This window comes from Acipenser ruthenus, chromosome 30 (genome assembly GCF_902713425.1).
Source record: "Acipenser ruthenus chromosome 30, fAciRut3.2 maternal haplotype, whole genome shotgun sequence".
NCBI classification, from domain to species: Eukaryota; Metazoa; Chordata; class Actinopteri; order Acipenseriformes; family Acipenseridae; genus Acipenser; species Acipenser ruthenus.
The window spans coordinates 13,990,032-14,012,314 of record NC_081218.1 but is presented as its reverse complement, the minus strand read 5'-3'; the positions used below and the strand labels follow the sequence as shown (position 1 = coordinate 14,012,314).

General features: G+C 46.1%; 3 protein-coding genes across 5 annotated transcripts in view; 1 reads left to right on the top strand and 2 right to left on the bottom strand.

Annotated features, from left to right (window-relative positions):
* The window catches only part of LOC117431362 (proteasome subunit alpha type-5), a 42,332-nt gene extending 24,538 nt beyond the window's left edge, over positions 1–17,794 (bottom strand). Inside the window, exon 1 of the mRNA XM_059004955.1 lies at positions 17,790–17,794. The gene's annotated coding sequence lies outside the window, so the exon portion shown is untranslated. The remainder of the gene's footprint in view (positions 1–17,789) is intronic.
* Positions 1,422–4,138, top strand: LOC117429488 (probable transmembrane reductase CYB561D1). 3 transcript variants are annotated; one of them, XM_059004954.1, is made up of 4 exons: positions 1,422–1,660; positions 2,065–2,268; positions 2,753–2,790; positions 3,543–4,138. In XM_059004954.1, the coding sequence occupies exons 2-4, from the start codon at positions 2,100–2,102 to the stop codon at positions 4,062–4,064; spliced, it is 729 nt and encodes a 242-aa protein (XP_058860937.1). In that variant the 5' UTR covers positions 1,422–1,660; positions 2,065–2,099; the 3' UTR covers positions 4,065–4,138. The 3 variants fall into 3 exon arrangements, with proteins under 3 accessions (XP_058860937.1, XP_033904917.3, XP_033904910.3); XM_034049026.3 differs by having other exon boundaries at positions 1,422–1,818; XM_034049019.3 differs by having other exon boundaries at positions 1,426–1,904.
* Positions 12,209–16,383, bottom strand: LOC117432786 (amphoterin-induced protein 1). Its single transcript, XM_034054770.3, has 2 exons — positions 15,332–16,383; positions 12,209–15,129 (listed from the first exon to the last, which is right to left on the bottom strand). The coding sequence occupies exon 2, from the start codon at positions 15,067–15,069 to the stop codon at positions 13,507–13,509; it is 1,563 nt and encodes a 520-aa protein (XP_033910661.2). The 5' UTR covers positions 15,070–15,129; positions 15,332–16,383; the 3' UTR covers positions 12,209–13,506.
* Positions 17,795–22,283: the final 4,489 nt, after the last annotated feature.

The following is a 22,283-nucleotide window of genomic DNA, read 5'->3' as shown; positions in this document are numbered from 1 at the left end:
GGCTGCGTGCGTGTGTGTGTGTGGGGGGGGGGGGGCTGCGTGCGTGCGTGTGTGAATCGGGGCTGCGTGCATGTATGAAGTGTGTGCGCGCGCCTGATTTAAGTGTGTCTGAATATAGAAATACCTCAAGACTTTTACCTGTTATGCTGCTACACAGAACGTACGTTGAATTAAAAAAAAGAAACCGAAGGATTAAAAGATCCGAATGCCACTGAGAACTGTTGCTTTTTCTATTCATAAAAACATTTTATTTGTACTTTTTTTAAAGAAGCGTGTTGAGTATTTTTTATTTATTTATTTATGTATATATTTTCACACACAGTTTTCAGAATGTGAGGAGGTCTGCCTGTTTTATTCATTGTAAAATAACCCTTGGAACCTCTCACCTCTTCAAAGTAGCAGCAAAGCTGAAAATGATTGAAATGTCTTTGATGGGTGAAGAAACCTGAATGCCTGATCAGAACCGGGCAGTGCTGCACAATACTGGAGACTTCAGAAACCTGCAGCACATGCAAACTCAAAGGCTTGCTAACCAAGGTTTTCAAATTGAGTTACATTAACTACATCAAAACAAACCAAGGGAAGATTCGCAGCACGATGAAAGGGGCGACCAGTGGTAATGTCGATAAAGCAAAAAGGACTTTTATAAACTTGATAGTCACTCTGTTGATCTGTGTAAAACGGTAAGGTAAATACACGAGGCTTTGCCCATTGAAGATGTGGTAACTGGTTCTGTACATGTTAATGTTCCCATCCTCAAAGTACATGCATGAGTGACTGGCTAATGAAGCTGGGAGCTCCCTGGCTTGTTATCTAGGAACCAGGAGAACGCTGTCGCACCGTTTAACAGCTGCTGTGGGACCTGCAACATAATTAGATGAAAACCCCACCGGAGATCACACACACAGCAATGAACCCGTCTCACCACTGGGTGTCACTGTTGCTCCACTTTCAAATGAGGTAAACCGTACAGAATACGTCATGTGTGTGACGTCTGTCCTGACCTCAGCGACAGTTTTTTATTTTTTCACATCACGATACAATGCAAATAAATGTAATACACGTGCGTGTGTATCAATGATATTTATGTAGATATACGTTTCCCCTTGGTTCAGTGTGCTGATTCAGTTCGCATTGACCCTTCTGTCTCGTTTCACAGATCCTCACTAAGCATAGCAGTAATCCTCGACTACCTATTGCTGTTACCTTAGGTAAGGCTGTCCAAGACTAGAGTTTATCCGGGTCTGAGAAGCTATCCGCTAGTGTCCCATTCCACTCAGAAAACAAACAAAAAAACGGCAAGTGTTTTGGAGTCAGTATCTACCCATGCATACAAACGCTGTAAAAATCCATTGCAAAGTTACCGCATCCAAAATCTCAAGTCTGTGGTGGTGGGTATGCGGGACTTTTTATAAACGAATGGCCATCCTAAGTTTATGATCTCTCGCGGTAGATCTTTATTCCTCTATCCTTTGGTGTGATGATATTGCGCGCTCGCTGACTGCGGCAGTTGCGCAAGTAAGCCAGTAGGGCGCGCTGTTGTCCCATCAGGTGGTCTCGGTTGAATGAGGGATCCTTGTTTGTTTCTCCGCTGCATTCGTCCGGCGGTATCCAGGAAGTGATTTTAAACAGCCACCCGATCCCACGGATTATATTTCAGGTGATCCCGTGTCAAAACATGAATAGGAAAGCGACAGCAGCGTTATATAAAACAAGGCAAACCGGGCTGACAAATGCACTACACGATCGACAGCAAACTGAACAACTACTGAACAAAACCTCGAGTCCTCCGCCGGTGTTGAGGCAGAATTACACACAGTAAATTACTTACAGCACGTTTAGAGTTGCATGTGTTTGCAAAACGTTTCAGTTTGCAACTTAAACTAAAGGCTTAAACCAACCAGGTTCGTAATTATTATTATATATTAAAAAAATAATAATAATTAAGAATGAGAAAACTTGCAATAATATAATTAAAATCATTGACCTCGCATTGTGACTGTACAGTGGCGATCTCGCTAATAATACAGTGTTTTATTTCTCGCATGCTCTTCATGGATGCAGTGTGCCAGTGTGCGCGGTAGGCACTGCAGAAGGTGATGCCCGCCGCAGCGTTTCACCCTCACTGCAGTGTCGCGGAAGAGGGACTCGGCATGAAGCCTGAGTTTTGGCTCTACGTTTGGCTACGGAAAGTGGGTATTGTCGCTGCCCATATTATATCTTTGGGATTGACAATATTCATAACGCTACTGTCCCGACCTGGAACAAGTAAGTATTATTATTATTATTATTATTATTATTATTATTATTATTATTATTATTTAATGTCATAATCGTCATAGATGACTGTTCAGGATCACAAAAAAAACTGAAGTTACAGACGCTTAAAGGGAATTAATTACTTCCTTAAAATGTAAGGTCCCATTTATAAATGTGTAATCGTACTAATCTTATGATGTAATAATTCTCACTGTAGATCTGGGGTTAGGATTTAGATTTATACCTGTGTGTTAGTGATGTATTTGAGAATGTGTTTGTGTTATATACGATTGGGAGCATGTGATTTAATAATGTAATAACAATATTTATTTAACAAAACAACTACTGATGTAATGAATACCCCCTATTTGAATGGTAGATTGGTAGTGTGTGTCTTCACTCAGAGCTCTAGATACTGGAGTCTAGCTGCTAAAAGCAGATGCTCAAGTCAGACAGTGGTGGGTTTCTGATTTGATTTCCGTTGCCTCCACAGGTCTCTTCTCCTGGCATCCCGTGTGCATGTCCATTGGAGTAAGTGAAGTATTTCAACCATGCTGTTATTCAAAGCTGGTGCCATCTTATATTATTATTATTATTATTTGTTTATTTAGCAGACGCCTTTATCCAAGGCGACTTACAGAGACTAGGGTGTGTGAACTATGCATCAGCTGCATAGTCACTTACAACTACGTCTCACCCGAAAGACGGAGCACAAGGAGGTGAAGTGACTTGCTCAGGGTCACACAGTGAGTCAGTGGCTGAGCTGGGATATGAACCGGGGACCTCCTGGTTACAAGCCCTTTTCTTTAACCACTGGACCACACAGCCTCTTATACTGAGTTCTAGTGTTGGGAGACAAGCTCATGATCTTAAACAGGGATAGAAATATTTCACCCATCCCAGCTTTTAACAGCAGCTTGATTAGCTGCAGTGTACGGGTAGCAAGCTCGGCTGTGTCTGATTTTAAACTCTCGGTTAAACCAGGACCGGATCACGCCGATATGCAATAGGAGTCTTCTTGCCATCCCAGTTGCGTTATTTATTGAACAATAAACAGTTTTTATATGTAAGTTCCTGTTTTGATAGTACTGGGCGCAGCTCTCTGTGAAACTCTGATACAAGAGCATGACTTGTAGAATATCACTGGACAAGCGTTTCCGCTGGAAGTCCTTTGGGGTGTCCCAGAGTGTTAGTGCATGAATAAATGGCCTGTGTGTGCAGACCCGCCCCCTGCTCTCGTTCTAACCGGGCAGCCTCTCCCTGCTTCTCTCTCTGTCTCTCAGTTCAGCCTCTGCATGACAGAAGGTGTGCTGCTCTTCTCCAGCGAGGGATCCCCATTCTGTTTCCAGTCTCGGAAAGGCAAGGTCCAGTTGCACTGGGTTCTGCAGGCCCTGGTGGCGATCGCTGGAGGGACCGGGCTGGGTTTCATCGTGGCCAGCAAGAACGTGTCCGAGCGGCCTCACCTGACCTCCTGGCACAGCCTCCTGGGTGTGGCCACGTTGGTGGCCGTGGGCTGCCAGGTGCTGTGTGGCGTCTGCCTGCTCTTCCCCAAGAGGGTGTCTTCCGTGGCCCGTCTCCGGCTGTACCACGCCACCTGCGGGCTGGTCACCTACCTGCTGGCCACGGGCACGCTCGTCCTGGCCATGTGCTCAGACTGGTTCCAGGGCACTATCAAAGGGGCGCTGTGGTATGTGTGTGTGCTGCTGCTGCTGTGCCCAGCGCTGGTGGTGATGAACCAGATCACAAACGCCTACTTGCCTACTTACCAAAGGAGGAGGTCCAGATATGAGTCTGACCACATATAGAATGTGCCTTTGTACTGTCCCTAAACGCGTTGCACTGTGTGTGTGTGTGTGTGTGTGTGGGGGGGGGGGGGTGGGGGGGGGGGGGGGGGGGGGGGGTTTTATTGAACCAAAACTGCTGATGCTGCAGACAGACCCCTCCTAATATTTCTCCAGCAGGTTGAAGTGAATTGAAAGCAGGGACTCTTTTCAGAGCAGGTTCCTCCTTCCGCAGGCTGCGTTCTGCCTGGATTCAGAGAAGCTGAGGGTGTCACACCCGCTGTGTCACTGTCTCGGGTGTGGCCGGTGGATTCAAGTTCATTCAGTTGAGAGAGTGTGATCTGGCTATCGGACTCATCTGGCACCCGAATGCAAGGCGTGGATATAGACGTCAGTAAAGCACTGCTCCTTCACGATTGTGAATACTCCCTGAAGATCACAGAGAGTGTGTTTGAAACCAAATAAAAAGCAGGTGGTGATTGTTGCTCTAGGCAGTGTCAGGCTGTACCCAGTTAAGAAACAATGAAAACTTGTTTTTCTAGAACATGATGGAGGATACCAAGCTATTTTAAAACCAGAGCTTTGTTAAAAGCAATGCATGGTATTTTACAACAAAGAACCAAAATAAGGAGTGACTATCTTGTCACTGTACACAGGGTTTGTTTTTGTGTCTTGTTTTGATCTTGTCGTGTGTGTTGTTTTGATCTTGTCGTGTGTGTTGTTTTGATCTTGTCGTGTGTGTTGTTTTGATCTTGTCGTGTGTGTTGTTTTGATCTTGTCGTGTGTGTTGTTTTGATCTTGTCGTGTGTTTTATTTGTGTTTTGTGCTTGTGTCTCCTTACTGACGGTACGTTGCTCATCATCATTTTCAGTCTTTCTGGCAGCTCTATTTGCTTTACTGTTCAGAAAACAAAAGCATTCAAGAACTACTGTTAGTAAAAAAAAAACAAAAAAAAAAAACATTTTTTAAACGTAACAATCCTCGTGTGTTCTATGCACTAGATGACGTCTGTATATAAGGTAAGATACACTGGAACCCTTAACGGTGATTGGTGGATTTGTGATGCTTGTAACAGTGTGAGCAGCGTAGAAATACAAAGAGATTTATAACTAAAGCAAAATGAATCAAACCAAACAGGGCTGTATCCAGGTAGCTCAAAGCTGCCTCTGGGATTCCAATAGCGGTGACATCACCCCGCCGTTCTCTATTGTAAAGTGAATGCAGTGCGGGCGGAATATCCGGCGCTTCAAGAGTAAGTAGCTACGTTTCAAAACCTTTTTTTAAATGTCCTCTTACTGTTTGTGGAGTTTCCCATCATGGCTTTTATTCCAATTACTCAGGCAGTGTTTTTAATTCTGTTTTATATCCTCGAAGGTGCAGGTTCAGGCTTGCTTTTTATAAATCTGTAATGGACTCATCCGATCCTCTATCCCATTCAGCTCCAGTTTGTTCTATAAGGTCCCGTTATACTTGACTGTTAAGAATAGTGGGATTGCGTTAATACCTCCAAATGGCAGCCCCTCTATAGCGCGGTGCATCTGTGGAATAGAGGTATGGTATGTAACAGGGCTGCAGTACAGTACTGTAAACACGGTGGGAAAATCCGCAGTACACTGAAGTGACTGGCGCTGGACTGAGCGCTGGACAGGAATCAGGTGCTGGAAGTCAGTGAAACACGTGCAGAAACAGCTGCTTGGGTTTGTGATGGTCGCTCTGGAGATCCAGTCAGACCCAGGCAGCTGTTTCTTCAGTTGTTTCACTCTGAATGGTGAATCAGCCCGGTCGACACCAGCGACCCTCGCCTGCGGAGAGCTTGGTTTGGAATGAGCCGGGGTATGTATTTTCTGGAAAGCCTTTCCGACGTATTCAATTGAGTTGTAAATGACGTCACCTGAGACGAGGCGGCGTTCTTGTTTTTGCTGCTGAGTTGATGGTTCACGTGTGACGTGTTGATGGCTGTCGTCACGTGTGACGTGTTGATGGCTGTCGTCACGTGTCACGTGTGTTCTGTCTGTCGGGTTTGGGGCTCGCTTTGTCCAGTTTGAACACGTGTTTATGTTGTCATCTGTCGCAGTGCAAGTCAGACTGTACATCGGATGTGCTGTATTGTATATAATAAAAAGCAGGCTGTCTGTCTGTCTGTGAAACACTCCGGTTTCCTTCGCTTTATTTGAATGGAAGCGTAGGTTTGATTTACATCGTGTGCTGTTTTATTAGAACACCCCATTGCTTCTGTGGCTTTGCATGTGAAATCAAACCACATGTTAGTGCTGGTCTAATTTAATTGATGATTTTAATAGGCCACACATGCAATTCATTCAAAATAGAAAGAGAACACAGAGCCACAGATCCTAAAATGCAGGAGACTTTATAGAAGCTGTTTTAAGATGCCTGGGCATATAAAGGATATCAATGACAAAACGTGAGGTGTGCTAACACATCTGCACACTACTGCATATAGGACCCCATTCTCAAATGTACACGAGTATACGAGACAGAAAATAAAAACAGTTTAGTTAATCTGTGCTTCAGGGTTGCATGAGCGTGCTTGCTGTTTTGAATGATTCTGTTAACCCTCTGATCCCACAAGGGGGAGCTGTTGAGTCAAAAATGAATGTGCTGAAGCCTGCAAGAACTGATACCCAGGGAGGCAGGGGGGTTCAGAATCGTGCTCCAAACAGCTGCCGGGCGGCGACGTTAGGCTGCAGGTTAATACAGCTGTAGCCGGAGCATCGTTTCCAAGCGCTTCGTGAATTCTTAATGCATCGACAAGAAAGGAATTATTAAAAATTCATCACGTCTAACCCCCTCCCGCCTCCCCCGGTAATTGAACTTGACGGCTGAAGAAGCAGCCTTGCGTGTCGTGGGTGCATCGGATACTCTTACAGCACGGAGCAGCTCCGCCGGTGAGCAGCTCGGAAAAAAAGAAGGAAAAAAAACCGTTCACAGCAAATTCCTAACTAAATAATATGCAGAAGAAGATGAAGATGAAAGTTATGACTTAAAAAAAAAACACTTTCAAAGTTTCCTATAACCAAGGCTTGAACTTTTAAAGGTTTCTTTGCTACAAATCAAGGAGATTTTAAATGGTGGACTTGCTAACCAAAGCGCAGCGATGAGCAATTAACGTCATTTATCGCGTCTGTCTGAAATAACAATTAAGCGAACCAGCTTCAGCCTCAGTCAAGATATGAAGGTAAAAACAAGCGGCATTGTTTTTGTAATGAACAGCTTTTTTTCTGAGTTGAATTAAGAAACAGAATCGGCTCAAAATAAGTTTAAAGCGACGTCATGTGATCAAAAATATAACCCAAAAACTTCAAGCGCTACCTGTAACAGATTCAAAATAATTTAAACACACACACACCGTTAAGCTGCTGTTCATTTGAAATGCACTAGGTGGCAGCAGTGTGTTGTGTTTCTCTGGCCGTGCACTTCACCCCAGTCTTTTGAATCTATTTTTTATGTTTATGCCCTAAAGAATATAATCCTCCACTCAGCTTGCCGGCGGATTTCATGCTCGGAGTCTCTTCCATTGAGAAACAGATTGCATTTTGAAGGTCATGAGACTTGTTTTTCTCCAGAGGGTCAGAACACAGCCACAGCATTTCCAGTGACAAGGCGTGGCTGTCGCTTTACTGTCAACAATAACATCGTGAACCCCCTTTAACCTGTAAGAAACTTGATATCCTCTCAATGTGCATCACTTCGAGTCTGTTAATTATATCAGGACGCTGTTCTCAACCGTGATGCATTTGGTGTGTTTAATGAAGTCGCCAGTATATTTTACCCTGTGGGACTGTCTCTGAGCAGGCTGGAGCAAGGTGGAATGTCTGTAATCAGGGCAGCGCTGAAAGGACCCCCGAAACTGTGTGTTTGTTAAAGATTTGGAAAGGAAAAGTCTTTGACAACCTTTTTTTTTTCAGCACAGGAAATGGCCCCCCCTAGAGGTCGTTTTATTCAGGCCTCTGCGCGTGTCACAAATGAGAGGGGAGAGGGGAGAAGGAGGGAGAGGGAGAAGGAGGGAGAGGGAGAGGGAGGGAGAGGGAGAGGGAGAGGGAGAGGGAGAGGGAGAGGGGGGAGGGGAGAGGGGAGAGGGAGAGGGAGAGGGAGAGGGGAGGGGAGAGGGAGAGGGGAGAGGGGCTGCAGTCCAATCTTCTCTCTCTTAAATCCACCATTTGGAATGGCAGCCCATGGCAATAGCCATGATTTGATCTCTTGGATGGATCTGTGATGCTGAAGCTATAGACCCAGACTCCGTCCTGCTGTGCTGACAGATTACAGGAACGCCGCTATCCATTATTTAAATGTTTTTGGGTTTTTTTTTAAAGTACATTTTTCTCGGCTGTTCCGAAAGCTGCGATAGCGCGAGTGGATTTATTATCCGCAGTGCAGCGTCTGGAACAAACGGAGCCCGAGGGGCTGCATGGCTGATTAATGACTTTTATTTATTCCGTTTAAAGAAGACGGGTCTTAAGAGTTATGAGCAGAAAAACCGCAGCGAGGGGAGGCGGGCAGTGACAGCCTGCAGATTGACGAGGCAGCCCCTCTCCATGACTAGCTCGGCTACACAAACTGGAGGGACAAGCCCACCCGCTCGCTGTGTTTGAGCATGCACTGTTTTATACTGTATTCACAGGAAGCAGCACTGTGGAGTAGTGGTTAGGGCTCTGGACTCTTGACCGGAGGGTCGTGGGTTCAGTCCCAGGTGGGGGACACTGCTGCTGTACCCTTGAGCAAGGTACTTTACCTAGATTGCTCCAGTAAAAACCCAACTGTATAAATGGGTAACTGTATGTAAAAATAATGTGATATCTTGTAACAATTGTAAGTCGCCCTGGATAGGGGCGTCTGCTAAGAAATAAATAATAATAATAATAAGCTGGCACCAAACATAATGACATAAAGTTAGAAAAAGCCTATACTAAGCAGGTGCCAGCATTATGACATTGTCTCCCTGTGAAATATGCTGTGCAAATAGTCCTCTATCTCTTCTGACAGCGTTTTCACACTTTTTTTTTGGAAGCAGTCACAAGCTGTATAATTTAATACTCTTTTTGCAAGTGGGCTGATGTTTTTGACTCAGGGCGTCAGCTGCCTCCAGAAACCCTCTTCTTGGATATTTTTTTTGCACGGCTGCTAATCGAATCTCTTACGCGAGATTCAGAGTGAAATAGAAATATTGAGCCTAGCCTAGAAGTTTCGTGTTTTGTTAATTATTGTATAATGATTTGGCTCCGGAGTCTGTGCCCTGCAGGTTTTTCTACCCTGGTGCACACACTGGGGAGAGACAGTGGCACAGCAAAGCTCAGAGCAGGTGTACAGTTAAGCAATTCATTATCAACACAGAACGTCACGGTAAATTTCAATAGATAAATTTCAGTAGATAGGAACTAAGAGAAATGTTTCGGCTCCACGTCTTCTTTCACACTGGGGAAGGCGCGCTATCCCAAACGCTGCTCCGCTTCATCTAGTTTCTAAAGAGTTGTAGCTCAGAAGTTCTAAGCCTCATAAGCTTTCACAGAACCAGACAAAGAAGCCCATTGCTTTAAAAAGCCATGCAGGTAAATAAATAACACACAGCACACACCAATGATCATAAAACACATCTCTTTAGTTTTTTTTTTTTTTTTTAATATATTCTCTATAATCTCTATATATTGTTTGGGGTGGGGGGGATACAGATTACTGTACAAATATATTAACCCTATTAAACGTTCCCATTAACAAAATGTACATCCATCGCAATACAGATCAAGTCCATTTCTCCAGATGGGAAGTGAAGACAGTTGAGAGAGGAAAGCAAAGCACAGCAATGACAGGCAGGGGCTCCCTCCCATTCCTGAATCACTTTCTACCCACACGAGATTCCTAACCCGCTCCCCCTTCTAATGTACATGTTACCTAAACTAAAACAGGCTGGCTCTCCGCTCGAAAACAACCGAGAGTCCCTTTTAATTCTGGAGGCTCTATCTGCGTAGCGGCTTTTAAAAAGTACCGAATAACACAACGTAACCGCTCGGTATTGCAGCAGCAGAGAGCTGCACACAGTCAGCATGCATCTTGGTATTTTTTAGCAGCAGCTACACAGACAGCAGTCCCATAATTACAATGCATTCCTAGGGTGAGTGGAGCCGCTGTGACTGATGTTTCAAACCTGCTGAAAAGATGAAACTTGCTGTTTCAGACTGGCTTTCCCTGTGTTATAAACAAGACGATACTGTGCATGGAGGTGGAAATAGTGAACGCAGGTGTAACTTGCTATCAATGAGCCACCTGACCCTCACCCTCTGCATTAGCCTGCTGTTTCAGAACACTGCATGATGAGTTTATGATGCATATTGTATATGCTCACACTCATAATGCTGAGCAGCTCCGTGGGAGGAGAAGGCTGGAGGTTCAAGCTATGCTCTGCATGATTCATGTCTCTTTCTTTACCAGCAGGAATACGAGAGCAGGCTCCTGTTGGCTATATCACTTTACAGCAACCGCTTGCTACTATAATACCTGAGCGAACCCAGTCCTATTCACAAACAACTGCTTTGAGCACATGAAGCATCTTTCTGTGTGATGTGCTTGAACAAGCAGCATGATTGAAATGTACAGCAGGTTAGTGTGCTTCCTAAGTGAAATCTCACTCTAGAGCGGAATGCAGAGATGAGGTTCTGTGGGGTAACAGACTATTCCACCCTTGCCAGTACCCTAGAGGTCAGTGCGGGGTGATCCCAAGCAGCAGCCGGGTTCGAGAGGTCGCTCAACGTTACAGGAAGGATGGGATCAAGGAGGGGTCGTCATGATTAAACTCTGCTATGCAGGGTCTATTTAAAAGCCCCAGTTTAAACACGTGTTTACAAGAGTAATATGTTCAGTAATTCCATCTGCATTCCTGCTGCTTATTGTGATGAAGTCCAGCCCCAGCACGGTTGTCTCGGTGAGGTTTAATTAGATTGCCAGCAGTCTAGGGATCTGGACAAATGGAACGGGGCTGCTTTCCAGCTGCAGCAGCGCTGGCAAGTTTCTCCGTGTTCGTCGCAGGATTGGCGGGCTGTGCTAAAGCTGTCGTTTCCTGCCTGCTGCATGCTTTATCTGCAGGCTCCCATGCGATTCAGAACGTGCCCAGAATTTATTTACATACTATAACTGAAGTCTTTGCGTGGAAGGATGGAAGCGACTTCATCCCATCACAGTGAAGAAGGTATCTACAATAGTACTAGATTGTTCTGCAACGTATTTTACTTCCATTCAAAGCAGAACACAACAAGAACACTGAATAACAGCTTGGGAGTTTTTCTTTTTTCACACAGAAAACGAATGTCTTACTATTGACGCAGTTTGATATCAAATAAAATCGCACAGCGTTATAAAAATGATCTCCTGAGCAACAATTTAATACATAAATACAAATAAACTCGCGGAATTCAAATCTAGGCACCAACGATCATTTTCTAATTAGTGTCTTTCACAATTTTCAATATGAATTTCCAGTGCTATCTCTTTGTTTAAATCAACAGGACCGGCTTCAGTTGCCTGGGTTGTTTCAGTGCAGCTGTCTGCTGCAGAAGTCTGATTGTTTTTATTCAGCATGAAAGGAGCACGGCATCCTCTGTGATTAGACTGTCTTTGTGGCGGATGAGCTGAGCAAACAACAAAGAGTCTGAACGAGCGAGTCGTGCTGTGCCTTCCACACAATCCCGTTTCATGCTCAAGAACTCGCTTAAACGCGTTTCAAAATACCAGTTTGTCTGTCTTACTGGTTTCTTATATCGGGCATTGAGAGCACTGGTGGTGCTTAGAGCAGCGAGGGCGATCCACGCCGGGGTTTAGAGGCTGCCGATTAAATAATGAACACATTAATACCTGAATACAGGCTGAATTGGGGATTTGAGGAGATGGTTGTAACAAAGACCTGGGCCGGAGTTGCACCCCAGGATTAGGGGTGCAATTCACAAAGAAGCCCCCATGTGGTGTGTTTCTAGCTACTTATTAGTATAGTACATTTTGTATTTTTTAGACCAACTCTCTGTCAGTCTCTTTCAATGTTCACGCAATCTCACAAGCCCTGCGGCTGCCAAGTAATGGTTATATTTTGCTACTTCTGTCACTGCAAAGCTTTTTTTTTTCATTCGATCACTTTCGTCGAATATAAACATTGACAAAATAAAAAATAATTTCGAGCAAACACTGCAGGTTTAATGTTTGTTTGTTTTTTTGGGTCAAATCGTACTTGACCTTTTCTAAAAACCATACAGGATAATGCAAAACGACACAGAATTAAAAATAAATAAATACATGGCATTTTAAAATGAGACGCACACAGGATCCACATCAATAACACGAGAAGGACTGTTAACCCCGTGCAGGCTGCGATCAGGAGTACAGCCAGGCTTCCCAGCCGCTTCAAGTGAGCTCAGCATTGCACTATCAACTCTACTGTATGGCTGGTAGTCAGTGTGAGCATGGATGACAAGCCAAATCATCTAAATACACTTCCACATCTGGGTCTGTTTCAGAAAAAGCTTGGATTTCACCAGCGTGTGTAATGTTTAGCAACTTTGATTTTAATATAGAAACTGCAGTGGAATAACAGAACATAGCTCAGCATGACAGCTGAATACTGAATATAACTGGGTTATGAATATATATATGCTCTGTGTGTGTGTGTGTGTATGAGAATTTCAGTATTTAAGTTTTTAAAAAACTTACCGATTTAATCAAAAGCACACACTCCTGCTCTCTAACCCTCAGCTATTTTTTTTGCCCTATGCTACTTTCCAATCAAACTCCCAGAAATGGACCCCACAACACGACTGCAAAAAAAGAAGTCTGAAAACTTAAGATAAGCCCTTCATTAAAAAAAACCACCTGAAACCACACCTGGAAATGGAACAGAGGGGAGCTCCCTTCTTTTTTTGGCTGAATCCCTGTTCAAGGGAAAGTTTTCCTAGAGAACGCCTGCCAGTGTGTTGCACAGTGCTGTCCCTGCCATGTGCTTGAGCTGTCTCCTGTTACTCCATCACAGCCCGGCTTTGCTGTTATTGTGGGCTGCACTCGTGACCCCTGCCTGCACTGTGACTCTGTGAGCCCCCTGCTCATTCCTGTCAGCAGAGACACATTACTTCCTATAGGGGGCGGAGGTGAGTTATTAACACTAAATAGCAAATGCGTGTCGCAAGACTCCTGCTGGACTCCATAACAGCTTGCTTATTTTGTTTTTTGACAAAATTGCACCTGCATCTCCAAACTCCCCTACCCTTCTTTTGAATGGACTGTACGACTATACAAACTCAATTCACAGTATACGTTTAGTGCTACAAATGAAGTTGCTGGACCTGTCTATAGTAATGCAAGGTTACTTAACTCTAACCCGAAGCCTCTTCCGGTACTCACAGTAGAAAGCTCTGCTGTGCACTGAGAGTCCATACACAATGTGTATACTTCTATTTAAATATGGGATTTCCTTTGTGCATTACACCACAATGGGGGTATCTGAAAACACAGAGCTGATGGACTCCCCGTCTGACTTCCTCCTGTGTCCCTTTCCTCTCTTACCCTCCTGCTCCTCTTCAGAGCCGCGGTTCAGCTTCCCGTTCTGGCCTTGCGAGTCTTTGGAAGGCTCGATAAAAGCCACATGTCTGTTGAGCCCAGCTTGCCCCTCCAGCAAGTCGTGGGTTGGGGTAGCGCTGGCGCTGAGCATGGAAGAATGGATGCTGTCCTCATGCTTGAGTTTCTCCTCGCCGGGGCAGCAGAAGCAGCGGCAGGGGGTCAGGTACAGATAGATGAGGACCAGGATGGCACTGGAGACGCAGCCCACTAGTGTGGTGTAGGCCGTGTTGAAGGAGTCGCTGTCCCCGGGCATGGTGAAGTTGTGTACCCTCACCGACACGTACAGGGTCTCGTTCAGGGAATCGCTCACCGCATAGCAGGTGTAGACCCCGGAATCTTCCGCCCGGAGCTCCCGGATCTGCAGGCTGCCGTTGGCCAGGACCACAGCGCTCTGGTTGCTCCTCACTGAAGCAGCCACCTCGTTGCTCGCCGTCACCCAGGTCTTGGTCATGACCCTCTGCCGGGTGTCGCACTCAAGGGTCAGGCTGTCGCCCAGGTAGGCCTCCACCTCGGCCTCCTTCACGGCGCTGCAGTTCATGTACTCCTCCCCGAGCTGGAAGAGGCGCACGCTGATCTTGGGCGACTGCAGGGTGCAATTGTACTCATCCCTGAAGTCCACGGCCGAGTTCAGCCTCCGGATGTGCCACAGCGCCAGCAGGCTGTAGAGCTCGCAGTCACAGGTGAAGGGGTTGTTGTGGAAGTAGAGCCCATTCTTGATCCAGGCCGGTAGCAGCTTGAGCTCCTGCACCGGCAGGCTCTTGACGCGGTTGGAGGAGACGTCCAGCAGGCTGAGCTCGGGCAGTCGGGTCTTCTCCTTGACCAGCTCCAGGGGGAAGCGGGAGACCTGGTTCTGGCTCAGGTAGAGCTTCTGCAGCTTGGCGACACCCTCGAAGGCGGAGCGGTCGATCTGCGAGATCCTGTTGTTGTAGAGCAGCAGCACCTCCAGCTCCTCCAGCTCCGTGAACTGGTACTCCTCCAGGCCTTGCAGCTGGTTGGACGAGAGGTCCAGGTAGCGCAGCCTGGGGACGAAGGAGAAAGCCTCCGAGGAGATGAAGCTCATGCCGTTGTGGCTCAGGAGGAGGGTGTGCAGCTTATCCAGCTTGACCGGGGTCCACTCAGCCCGCAGCTTGCTCAGACTGTTGTAGCTGAGGTCCAGCACGGCCGTGTACCTGGGCAGAGCCGTGGGGATGCTCTCCAGCTCCTTCTTGGAGCAGCTCACAATGTTGCTGGCACAAATGCAAGTCTGGTGGCAGTCTAATGTGGAGCCGCCCACCTCGGGCCCCAGCAAGGTCAGGGAAAGCAGGACACAGAGAGGCAACCAGAGAGACTTCTTAGGAGTAGAGAACGCTGTCTCTCCTGTGGCTGTGCTGCTGCAGAGCTGCATGGTGGAAGAAAGTTCCTTTGATCGCGGAAGGGAGCCCACCATCAACGCTGTCTTACATCGCGGGGTGCACAAGCCCTCTCCCAAAAGGCTGGCATGGTGAATCTGTAGCGATGATGAAATCACAGAGCATTAGACCTGAGTGACATCAGTTCTGTCATGGTTACTTTCTGCCGCTGTTTACAGACGGTTATCTCACAGCAGCATGATCATTTTTCATCTTAAGAAAGCGTGGAGCAGTTTCTGTAATTGTAAGAGATAGATATAAAAAACAACAGGCACGCAGAAGAAAGGTGTACTGACTTACCGTAACGCAGGACTGCTGGCAGTGCCTCACAGGGAAGCGAGTGTCCAGTGATAACAGCTGAATGCATGCATTAACCCTCCGGGTGCCGTCCTGCAAGTTAAGTTGTCAAGTGTTGCATTGCACCATTTTCTCACTGACGGACACTGCACCTTCCTTTGATGTGAAAGTTCAAGTCGCGCTTCTTGCAGATCATACTAATATTGTTGCAATTCCTTCTTTGATATTTCAAAGCCCATATCCGCGTCCGTTTTTACTTGCGTGGCGATTGGTGCATTAAAGAAAACAAACAAAATAATATTAATAACAATGATAATCACAATGAAACGCCTCCTAAAGCCGCAGTCCTTGTAAATACAATTCCACAGTAGCAGTCTGCAGACCCAATTTTAGGAATTCGATTTTAATTGAAAGCCACAACGTCCTTCCTTGTTTTCTGCTAGAGAGAGAGAGAGAGAGAGAGAGAGAGAGAGAGAGAGAGAGAGAGAGAGAGAGAGAGAGAGAGAGAGACGGTTACGTATTATTCTATTTGTAAAGCTTTTTCACGGCCGTCCTTGTGTTTTTCTTTCAGCAGCACGATTCCGCCGAGGTTCTTAATCTTTTTCTCCAGATCAATCTCCGAGGAGGCGCACAGGCAAACGTGCAGACTGCATCCGCTTAGGATAATGATAATAATCAATACATGTTAATCGACTTAACACCAGCATTAACACAACAGTCCGCGGACTCGAGCAGCGGACGCCTCTTCGTACTGGTGCACACGCTGTAGGTACTGGCGAGTGTTGCTGCGTGTTGCTCGATACTGCTTGTGCTTGCGTGTGCGGCTCTGTCTGTGTGTTTAGCAATAAAAACCAGCGGCACTCCGCATCTCCCCGACGCAGCTTGAGAAATGTAAACCACAAAGCAGGCTCTCAAAATTCACTCAGCGGCTGTGACCGCAAACGACAGTCAGCGCGCTGGCGAGGAAGCAGGTGACACGGACACAGTTTCAAATGACTATTATCACATTGTTATTAACAGGAGTATACAGTTCGGTGCGTGACCACATGCCTCGGGCGTTCAAACCGGGCATGTACGTGTTGATGTGGGGACGCCCCTTTTCCGTAGACCCCCCCAGCTTCAGACGGCAAACCCCCCCCCTCCAAAATGCAAACGCTTATGTAGCACACACTGGCGTAAACGGGCTGTCCGTCACATGACTGATTACTTTGCGATGCAAGCCATAAACCCTGAGCCTGTTATATTTAAAAACTGTATTTCCCCGCTGCAGTTTCACTCACAATATACAAGACAGCAAATCTATCTGATAGAGGGTTGCCAGTAGGCTCTTGGTTGGCAGGTGCTTCTATTTCCTGTTGACAAGTGTTATGGCAGGTGGTTGTAATGTTGGTGTTTACCCTGCACAGTAATTGCTGCCTGACAGAGTGAAGCCAGCCTACTCCATGCCACCCACAGCTGAAGCATGTGTGTGGAGCTAGCAGCTGCATGAGCTCCAGGCTCCTTGCTTCACCTCTCAATGTCTTCTGGCACATAGAGCATGCAGCGAAGTTTAAAAAAATTATAGCAGTGTATTAGAGTGCACCCCAGCCATTAGCAGACTACAGCATTACCAGCAATGTAACCCAATGGATCACAATGGAACACATGTTGCTCAGCATGGTGCTGCAGTGGGTTTCCAGTGTGAACTGGCTGAGATAGCAGTGAGGTTGTGTAATGGGACTTCATTCTGCCATTGCCTCCTGTACCTTTGTGAGGTAGCTGGAACACAATCAGTCCAAGAGTAAAGGTCTCCAGATGGTTTATCAAGTAATGGAAATAGATCCTCACATGACAGGAGATGACACGGCACACACACACCGGCACACACACACACACACACACTGACACACAAACACACCGGCACACACACACACACACTGACACACACACACACCGGCACACACACACACACACACACTGACACACACACACACTGACACACACACACCGGCACACACACACACACACACACACACTGACACACACACACACACACACACTGACACAATACAATACAATATAATACAATTAATTTTTATATAGCGCCTTTCATGCAAGCATCCCAGGGAGCTTTACAAATAAAATAAATAAGTGAACAGGAAGCCAGCGGCCGAGCAATCCAGCTCAGAAATAAGCAACTCGAACAGATGTGTTTTTAAAATTGATTTCAAAATCAATTTTAAATATCAAGTCCCTACACCAGTGCTACGCAACTGTGGCTCTCCAGATCCACTCCAGTCCTGGTCTTTATTTCAACCAGCTCCTAAATTACTTACTTGCCTCTTCAATTAACTACGTTAGAACCTGCTTGCAGTAAAAACCTGGACTGGGTTACATCTTGAGGGTCAGAGTTGAGTACCACTGCCCTAGACCATCCAACAGGAAGCCAGTGCAGTGGTTTCAGACCTGGAGTAATGTGTTGTGAACGGAGCGTTCGAGGAAGCACTCTGGCTGCAGCATTGTGAATCAGGTGGAGCCGACGCAGATTAGAGACAGGAAGGCCAGCAAGTGAAACATTACAGTAATCTAATCGAGAAATAACAAAGGCATGAGCCAACATCTCACCATCTTTATCAGAATGGATTTCAATCTGGCAGTGTTCCTCACATGATACAACAAGTCCTTTATAGGCAGGTGGCAGGTCTTATTTAGCACACACTGTTGCTTGTATACTTCCGGGAAAGTCAAGCCCCGAGATGGTCTACATAGTTTAACCCTGATGCACGTGTCTCACGCTGTGTGAAAACAGCAGGTTGTTATTCAGATGACCCGGATGAGACTGGTTTGGGGTGTCCCATGATCCTCTCCTGGCTGGCCGTGTCGCTTTCCTCCCCTCTGTTTTCCTTCCTCTCCTGGCTGGCCGTGTCGCTTTCCTCCCCTCTGTTTTCCATTCCTCTCCTGGCTGGCCGTGTCGCTTTCCTCCCCTCTGTTTTTCATTCCTCTCCTGGCTGGCCGTGTCGCTTTCCTCCCCTCTGTTTTTCATTCCTCTCCTGGCTGGCCGTGTCGCTTTCCTCCCCTCTGTTTTCCTTCCTCTCCTGGCTGGCCGTGTCGCTTTCCTCCCCTCTGTTTTCCTTCCTCTCCTGGCTGGCCGTGTCGCTTTCCTCCCCTCTGTTTTCCTTCCTCTCCTGGCTGGCCGTGTCGCTTTCCTCCCCTCTGTTTTCCTTCCTCTCCTGGCTGGCCGTGTCGCTTTCCTCCCCTCTGTTTTCCATTCCTCTCCTGGCTGGCCGTGTCGCTTTCCTCCCCTCTGTTTTCCTTCCTCTCCTTGCTTGCCGTGTCGCTTTCCTCCCCTCTGTTTTCCATTCCTCTCCTGGCTGGCCGTGTCGCTTTCCTCCCCTCTGTTTTCCTTCCTCTCCTGGCTGACCGTGTCGCTTTCCTCCCCTCTGTTTTCTTGTGAAATGAACACTTGGCCGCTTGTTGGGAAGAGTATTCTTTACTGTGTCAACAGTTCAGTGCCATGTACGGTACTGACTGCTTCTGAGCTCCGTGTGCAATGCACTGGCTATTCTAGTTAACAGATATATAGGGAAGAAATCATTTGAAAACATAATAGTTCACACTGCCTTGATTGTATATGCATGGGGTTTACCATTAATATGCTGCATTGGTTTTGTACAGCATGTACGAAAGAGGACAAAAGTGAATGCATAAAATGTAGTATACTTCAAAATATCCAGTACAGGAATTGCTCAAACCCTTCCTGCAAGCATGGAGGTATTATTGGGACATAATTTCAAAGAACAACGACGGTTTAAATTCCACTGCCCTTTTAACTGCACCCCTCATCAGCGGTTCATCTTTTTAAACACTCCAAACATCCCAGGACTAGATCTGAACCCTACAGTTTGGAAAGTGGAGCTGCATGTCATTAACCTGAAGCCCGTCCACCTGCCTGTCCTTCAGCTGCTGCAGGGAGCGCGTTGCTTGGCTACTGTTAGGACCTGTGTTTATTTGAGTGGTGTTCATGTCTGCAGTTTATTTACTCGATATGCATTTACTCCTGGGCATCCCCACACTGTACCTTTGTAATATAATGATCAAACAGTGTGGCTGAGTAACGCGGACAAGGTATACAGGTTTACAATGGGAAGAGCAATAAAAACCGAAAATGAGCACAGTTAAAAAGGGGTTTCCTTTAACAGAAACAAACGGGCCACTGTGGCTAAAATCACATTCCCTTTAAGGTCTATTCCTTGACTGATTGTAAGTATAGTCCCTTCTGATGTTAAAATATTATAATTGAGACCGCTTCTTCTTCTTCATCTTCATTATGCAAGCTGTTTTTCTGACAAACCAGCTTCAACCTGCCTTTTTATGTAAACTTGTAATATGAGATTATTATTCCACTGCGATACGGCGCTAGATCAGCGTTGACAAGAAGTGTGATTCAGGAGCTGGAATAAATCTCAGTGCAGTCTTTCAATCAGCCAGGTTACATACCCAGTCTGAAGTGATGCAGAGCAGCAGCGATGGGCTGGGTGGTGGTGTGTCGAAGCTCAGGGCTCTGAGTATTGCCTGACCCGAGGCTGTACAAGCAGTAATAAATGAGGTGACTGATCCCTTATTGACGGGACCTTGTTGCGAGCTGGGAGTCGTCACGAATGTGGCTCGCTGTAAATTGCGATCGTGGCAGATGCTTTGAGTTATAATGGCGACAGCATCAAAGGCGTCTGTCCACTTTGGGTGGGAAGGGACAGGGGCCGAGTGGGGCATAGCGTTCACGATATCCCGCTGGTGTTTTAGGATAGTCCAGTCTACTTCACATGAATATGCAGCTGATATTGGAATTTGACCATGTTGTTTTGAACATCTGTCACGTCTCATTCACAGCCGCTCAGCTGAGAAACGAGGAGCTTTCAGATCAACAAGCTTACAATAAGAATAGACTGAGACAGACAGGCACTCGAGGAAATAAATGAACACTTCACTTTATCATGATGATAATAATAATAATAATAATAATAATAATAATAATAATAATAATAATAATAATAATAATACAATTAAACAGTAATGCGTCAGTGCTTCAATTCAAAAGCAAACTCTGTGTGTGAATACTGTGGCAGTCGACACTGCAGGGAACCGTTCTGTGGGTTAAGATGAAGCTGTGTTGTAGCATGGATTGCTCATTCAAATTTACTGCAAGGAGCGCAGGGTGAGTCTTGCAAACTGGCTCCAATCCTGTTCATGCCAAGTTGCCTGTCCTGGCTTGGGGCCCACAGGAAGTGCTGCATTGACCTTTGCACTCTACCGGTAAATTTTGGTAATTTGGTGACCAATGAGGGCTGCATGGTGTACATTTTCACCACTCACTGCACAGTGTTACCCTAAAGGGTTGCTATAAAAAAGGGGGAGAGAGAGATGGGGGAGCGAGAGAGAGAGAGCAAGAGAGAGAGGGGGAGAGAGAAAGAGAGAGAGAGGAAGAGGGGAGAGAGAGAGGGGGGGAGAGAGAGCGAGAAGGGGGAGAGAGAGAGAGGGGGAGAGAGAGCGAGAAGGGGGAGAGAGAGAGAGGGGGAGAGAGAGGGGAAGAGAGGGAGAGAGAGAAAGAGAGAGAGAGAGAGAGAGAGGGGGGGAGAGAGAAAGAGAGAGAGGAAGAGGGGAGAGAGAGGGGGGAGAGAGAGCGAGAAGGGGGAGAGAGAGAGAGCGGGAGAGAGAGAGGGAGGGGAAGAGAGAGAGAGAAGGAGGAGAAGAGAGAGAGAAAGCTCTCTCATTTTAATTCCCTACATCAGGCTGATTTATTGTCTGATGGGACCTCCGGCTTACAGAACAGATTGAGAAGGCTTATGCATTTTAAAAGCAGTTTTTTCAGTGTGCTGCTCACCCTGAGCGCCACGCGCTCATTCGTAATCATAATAAGTCATTTCTGTCACAGTAGCATGACGCTGGAGTGCTCTGAGTTTACTGTGTTAGCTGGGCGGTCTTTGGGTGATGCGAATGAAAGAAAGAAAGACAGAAAAAGGTGAATTCTTCTTTGACACGAATCATGTTTGGCAATCTGTTATTGTTTCTAGATTCATTTTAGAATCAAAATGGATTATTTTGAAGAAAAAAAAAGTTTGGATTGTAATTTTTTAAATTGCATTCTTTTTGCAACATTAGTCAAAGTAATATTCGCAGGCTGCTTCCCTGGCACCCTGGTATGCATTTGAAACATTAACATAATCCTTTAGACATCTATTTGGAATCCAGCATGAATGGAAAGTGAACTGGACTATAGATTTCTATCTAAACAACAACCTGTCCTATCAACACCAAAGCAGAAACCCCTGCACAGAGTCTCCACAGACACTGGGGTGCCGATCAGCAACATTTTTCACACGTTGTTAATTAAAACAAATTGAAAGTCACACTGAGGCAGAAAAATAAATCTCTGTGGCCCTTGGAGGCTGCCACTAGAAGACCAGGCCACAAGCAGGTCTAGAGGTGCAGGTGTTGCCGTAGCAACCAATCTTCACAGCTTGACCAGGCCTGTTCTGTCAGTGTATTTAACACAGGGGTTAAAATATACAGTATATATTGAATATGTGTAGAATATCACCCAGGGTCCTGTACCATACAAGCTGAGGTCCATGGCAATGCTGTCTAAATCGTTTCTAACGTTCATAAACCTAACAGATTTCTTTTTCCTGTGAGAAAGTAGGTATTTGTATCCCGGTAGAGAATTAGTTGCGTCCTCTGTTAAATAACATCTTATAAATAAACCAAAACAGGATTGCCTTTTTTAATGCAATTTTATTTTCAAACCCGCGTGTTTTAAAAACTCTTTCACAGTGCTCCAGGAGCAGAGAATCCGAGGTCCGTGGTCAGTCCGGTTCGGCCGGAGCTGTGTGGACCTGCTCCCACGTCTGCTGCTTGGTCTCACTGATCTTGCCAGGGAGCAGATTGACGACAGCGTGAGCAATGCTGAGACTCTGTGTGA